Consider the following 6,000-nt stretch of genomic DNA (forward strand, 5'->3'; position numbering starts at 1 on the left):
AAACCTTATTTCTGAGTAATCCAGAAACACTACTAATAGCATAAATAATGTTTTAATAGCCAGGGGGCACAGTTGCTCATGCCTGTAATCCTAGCACTTTGAGAGATGGGTGGATCAGTTGGGCACAGGAGTTTGAGACCAGCCTGGGCAACATAGAAAGACCTTGTATCTACAAAAAATACAAAAATTAGCCGGGTGTGGTGGCGTGTGCACCTGTAGTCCCAGCTATTCAGGAGGCTGAGGCGAGAGGATCACTTGAGCCTGGAAGGTTGAGGCTGCAGTGAAGTGTGATGGGGCCACTGCACTCCAGCCTCAGTGACAGAGCGAGACCCTGTCTCAAAAAATAATAATTGTCCAGGTGCAGTGGCTCACGCTTGTAATCCCAGCACTTTGGGAGGCCGAGGCAGGAGGATCACCAGAGGTCAGGAGTTCAAGACCATCCTGGCCAACATGGTGAAACCCCATCTCTACTAAAAATACAAAAAATTAGCTGGGTGTGGTGGCGTGCACCTGTAATCCCAGCTACTTGGGAGGCTGAGGCAGGAGAATCGCTTGAACTCGGAAGGCGGAAGTTGCAGTGAGCCAAGATCACATCATTGCCCTCCAGCCTGGGCAACAAGAGTGAGATTCCATCTCAAAAAAAAAAAAAAAATCATCATCATCATCATGTTTTAGACCAAAAACAATTTTATGAGAAGCAGATCTTTTCAAGAAGATATTTTTGTATTTATAATTACCCTTGTTGTGATGTTTGATTTTTATTCTTCCTTTTTTTTTTTTTTTTTTTTTTTTGAGTCAGGGTCTCGCTTCGTCACCCAGGCTGGAGTGCAGTGGTTGGATCATGGCTTGCTGCAGCCATAAACTCCTGGGTTGAAGCTACTTTCCTGCCTCGACTTCCCCAGTAGCTGAGACTACAGGCGCATACCACGACACTCAGCTAATTTTTCAAACTTTAGTAGAGACAGGGTTTCACCCTGTTGCCTAGGCTGTTCTCTAACTCCTGGGCTCAAGCGATCTTCCTGCCTTGGCCTCCCAAAGTGCTTGGATTACAGCTGTGAGCCACCATGCTTGGCCTATTCTTTCCATTTTTAAGATAAGTTTCATCCCACTTTCACCTAAAGACTTATTGATTTGGAAGGGATCCAATTTCTCAACTGCCTGTCAAATACTAAATAAAAGAAAGACACATAGACAGAAGACAAAGGGAAGGGGAAAATAAAATGGTACAAGTGTCTTTTGTTTAAACTCAGATTAACGGGGATGAGTGATTTAGCCAAACTTCAGACAAAACATATATCACAAATGTGTTTTTTTTTTTAAGGTTTGAGATAAAATTTATAAAGTTCCTGTAAAAAAACTTGAAATATAAGACCTGCCCTGGGTTCCAATGGCAGTGGAAAGCATTCATGCATGGGAAACAGGGCTTAGGACACACACCGCCAATATTGTTAGGGCAGCTTCATTTGCACTTTCTTGGGACAATGAGATGATACATGAGAAGGTGATCTGTAAACTGCAGAGCATAATCCTCATGCATGGGAGGGTCAAGTTGCTGGGCACAATGACAATGATGGCTCAGCAGTGGGCATGGTCATTGTCATCACAAGTCTCACAGAGGAAGCAGGTAGTGTCTGATCCAAGAAGGTATTTCATTTGAAACATATGCACAAATAGCCTTGTGTACCACTTGGAGCCTCTGTCTCTTTAGCAAAAAAGTGAAAAACATGCAAACCCATTTTAAGAAGCCAGTAAATAACCCATGACCTACCTTGCCCAGTTTGTGCCTCAGGCACCCGTTCCCGAATGACTCGACACGCATCATACACAGCCGTAGATGGTTCAAACTGCATAGTCTTCACCACGTTGCAGTGGCGCACACAAATCTTTAAGGACAGGGCCACCATTTTCCTAGATGATGTGGACAGTCTCACTTAGAATGTCTGGAAAACACAAAGAGACAAACCCTGATGTTCACGATAATAATTTGCCTTGGCGAAAAAACAAAAAAAGTGCTGGACTTTAAAATCAACTTTAAACATGGAAAGAGAACAAAACAGCAAATAAAGACAACACTTTAGGTACAAAACAAATTTTAAAAATCAATTTTGAAAAATTTAAAGGAGGACAACAACAGCATATCGGCTAAGAGTTATTACTACAGGGTGACATGTAGAACCCCTTAGGAGGAGGGAGCTCCAGATGTTCACCACACCTCCCTCTGAGTGGTCCCCCTCCTTGGGGTTTCTGAGAGAAGGTCCTAGGAGTGGAATTTCCAGGGTTCATGTCCTCAAGGCAAAAGGTAGAGAGCCTTGGGCACCTATGACTGGGTCCTAAAGACAGCCTCGGTTCCCTGGGTCCTCTCAGCACCTGGGGACAGAGAAGAATCAGGGAAGCCCTCTCAGGTGCTCCTCTTGGCACAAGAGCTCCACCACCCACCTACCAGAAGACTTGGATTCTGGGCCCAGCTCCATCACTAAGAGCCTGTGTCAATCTGAGAAAGTCACTTTGGCCACTCTGCCTCAATTTCTTCACAAATAAAGTGGCTATAATGATATCGGCCCTGCACAGTGCATAAAATAGAATCCCAAGAAAAGACCAACATGAGGCCAGACAGGCCAATCTTAAACCCAAAGGGTACCAAGAAGCTTCATGTGATTGGGGTCCAAAAGGAATAAAATGCAACTCAATTCTGATTTTGTTTAGACAAACTATGGAGATATTTTGTTTCTTGTCCAGTTCAATAGTTTTAGAAAATATACAGGTGGCTGGATGCAGTGGCTTATGCCTGTAATCCCAGCACTTTGGGAGGCTGAGGGGGGTGGATCACTTGAACTCAGGAGTTCCAGACAGCCTGCCCAATATGGTGAAACACTGTCTCTGTTAAAAATATAAAAATTAGCCTGGCATGGTGGCATGCATCTGTAATCCCAGCTACTCGGGAGACTGAGACAGGAGAATCGCTTGAACCCAGGAGACGGAGGTTGAAGTGAGCTGAGATCATGCCACTGCAGTCCAGCCTGGGCAACAGAGCAAGACTCTGTCTCAAAAAAAAAAAAGAAAGAAAAAAGAAAATACATAGGTTTAGGCTAAGTTTGAATTCATTCATAAATGCTTTCTTTTAAAAATGTAAAGTTCAACAACTCAGTGCTTTTCCTTTGAGTTGGTGGCTCATGGTGTATTTCTAGTGCCTGCTGTATTTCATGGCCAGAAACTTACCTGTCCCCTAGTCACTTAACCCAAGCCAGTCTCTATCAAATATACTCCTTGGGCACAAGACAGACAGAAAGAAACCTATATCACAAATGCTTTTTTCTTTTTGCCTGAAGAACCAACTGAGACTCAACCAGCTCAGTGTCATCCTAGCAAGCAAAACAAGGCCCTTTATAGTTAGTAGCTAATAGAATCTTAGAGCAGCCCAGATAACATCAATCCACAGGTATCTCAAGCTCACTCTCTTCCTTGTGTTTTATTAGAGAACCTGCAGGTAGGAAACCTGGACTCCAGCTTCTTCCCACGGAAGAAGGGTGGTGCTAGGAGGCAGTGAGATGGTCACAAGGCAGAGGAGACAACAGGCTGCCCAGGCCCAGGCATGCAGCGGGTGCCTCCAGGGTCTCAGCTTCTCAGCATGCTTGATTGCTGGTGTCCTAACAACAGGTGGCTGAGTCACATGGATACAGGAGATGTTTTTCAACAGATGCTTTGGTGAATGCAGGCATGGTTTACATGGTCTCACAAAGCAACCTTTCAGGCTGTCCAACTGCAATGTCATTCTGACCCCTGCTTGCATTCTGAATGAATTTTGCCATGAAAATTGTGAAACTATTCCTTAGTTGAGAAATGTCAGGATACACTTCTCAATAAACAACAGCAGTGTTCACTGGGAATCTGCCTGAAACTGAATTAACTGCCTAGGCAGTGGCTGGATTGCTGACACAGCAGAGGGGTTCAAAATATCTGGCAATTCCCACCTGCAATATTGAGGACTTTTAAAGCCATATGTAAAAGCTTCCCCCACCCCTCTCTTTATAGGCCTAGTTAACCCAGCAACTCCCTGATTGGGGGAAATAAAATTTAAACTCTAGAGATAAATGGACTAATTTGCTGTGATGCAGATCATTCCATGGGCTAGTCTGTCTCCTGGGGCTGGTGACAATTGCTAAAATCCATAAGCATGACTGGTGGTAAGAGTCAGTGAGGAAAGCCACAAAGCTCCATGCTGTCATGGATGCTGTTTATGGGATGCAACAGAGAGGATGGGATGGTTAATATCGACTGTTCCCTCGGAAAACGGAGTGTTGTAAGTGTTGCTGCATGAAGTCTGCCCTTCCCAGGCTAAAAACTGAGCTTTCTGAAAGGCAAATGAATGGTCCCCCTAACCATGCAGAGAGAGATTCCACTGAAGCCAGGAGACAGCCATGACATGGACCCGAGAGCCAAATGTAACAGAAGGACCTAACACTGGAGCTCAGAAGGAAGCAGAAGACACGGAGTGGAGCAAAGAGAAAGCACCAAAAGGGGCAGGAGAATGAAAGGAGGGAGCCCTGCAGGGCACGGCAAGGTGCCTGGGGCTGTGGGGTCCGCAAGGTGCAGAGGAGAGAGGCTCCGAGAGCTGGGAAGCAGACAGGAAGGAGAAAAGCAGAAACAGGAGGACATGAAGGAAAACCTCTGTCCAGAACAACTGGAAAAAGAAAGGCTGCTGGGGACAAAGATTTGGAGGTGAGTTTCTTTGAGAGGTATTCAGTGGAGAAGTGGAATATAGAATTGAACGCAAAGATGGAGAGAGAACTGGGTGGGAGGGGCTAGAAAGACCACCTAGGGAGTGAGGGAGAGCACTAATGACTCAGCCCTGGGAACAACATTCTGAATTGGCAGACGAGAAGAAACTGGCAAAGGAGGCACAGGGGTAGGTGAGGGAAGAGAACAGACAGAGGGTAGAACCCAGGAGAAAGCACATCAAACAGAAGGGAGAAATCGCATGTACCCATTGCTGGTCACAGGTCAGGTAAGATGCAACTGAGACATTGCAACTGAATCTGGCAAATCGGAGGGCTTTAGTGGGATGGGGGCGGGGCAGGGGGTGGTGCCGGGGAGAGCCTGGAGTAGCAGGTTCAGGAGAGAGATGGAAGAGAGGGGTGGCCCAGCAGGTATGGACTTGTCTCCTGAGCAGGTATGCTAGGAGGGGGCAGAGGAACAGGCAGTAGCTCAGATTTATGCTTTTAAGACTTTGTAATCCAAAAGTGCACATCACATGGTTGCTGTAAACTCCACAGGGAAGTTATCTACATAGACATGGTTTCCACCTTATTACAGTCCCAGAGACAGTCCCAGGACAGCTAAGTGCCCTTCCTCACGATACATAATCCCTATTCTGCACCAAGTGCACATGGCTGCCCCGGGTCTATTGCGGAGAAGGTGAGTGGCTAAGTCTGGGTTCACAGAAAGGACCCTGGGTGTGGAGTCTGAGGTGCAGGCTCAATTCCAGGCCTCCTGATGCCTTTGACCTTTGGACATGTCACTTCCCCTCTGCTGCCTTCAGAGAGCAGGAGGTAACCTGCTCCCACAGAAGGAGCTTCCTGATAGATACTCAATGCTTGGCCAACTATACCCATTGGATCCTCAGTCTCCTCATCCTTACATCTCAAGAGGCGGCAGGGCATGGAATGGAGGGTAGTTCAGGGTAGGTGTTCAACAGACAAGAAATACTACATTCACTATGAGACTTGTGGCCTCAGCTTTTTTTTTTTATCACCCAAAAACAACTACTGCAAAAAAGCATCACAGGAACACAATATACCAAAAAAAAAATCCTGGAAACCAAACTAGTCATTCTTACAGAGCACTGCACACAGGTGTAAGACTAAAAGGCCCCAGGGTTGCCTTCTCACTTCTGGCTCCCAGTTTTATTAAGATTTAGTTTTTCCAAGCTTGAGATAAGGCCAACAACTGACTTCCCAGGAATGTCTCTAAAAGGCCAATACTTTGTAATCTACAACACTATAT

The 6,000-nt window shown here is 45.8% G+C and overlaps 1 protein-coding gene and 1 long non-coding RNA gene across 4 annotated transcripts in view; one reads left to right on the forward strand and one right to left on the reverse strand.

The window, feature by feature from the left end:
- TLN2 (talin 2) overlaps window positions 1-6,000 on the reverse strand; it is a 465,831-nt gene that overhangs the window by 197,597 nt on the left and 262,234 nt on the right. For all 3 annotated transcript variants that reach the window (XM_032174074.2, XM_032174073.2, XM_058427409.1), the window contains exon 3: window positions 1,769-1,940. In XM_032174074.2, coding sequence (XP_032029965.1) covers window positions 1,769-1,904 — 136 coding nt within the window. In that variant the 5' untranslated portion in view covers window positions 1,905-1,940. The remainder of the gene's footprint in view (window positions 1-1,768; window positions 1,941-6,000) is intronic.
- The window catches only part of LOC116481429 (uncharacterized), an 8,758-nt gene continuing 6,794 nt past the window's right edge, over window positions 4,037-6,000 (forward strand). The window contains exon 1 of the long non-coding RNA XR_004251575.2: window positions 4,037-4,716. This is a non-coding gene — a long non-coding RNA (uncharacterized LOC116481429). The remainder of the gene's footprint in view (window positions 4,717-6,000) is intronic.

The sequence above is a fragment of the Hylobates moloch genome, unplaced genomic scaffold, assembly GCF_009828535.3.
Source record: "Hylobates moloch isolate HMO894 unplaced genomic scaffold, HMol_V3 SCAFFOLD_14, whole genome shotgun sequence".
Lineage (NCBI taxonomy): Eukaryota > Metazoa > Chordata > Mammalia > Primates > Hylobatidae > Hylobates > Hylobates moloch.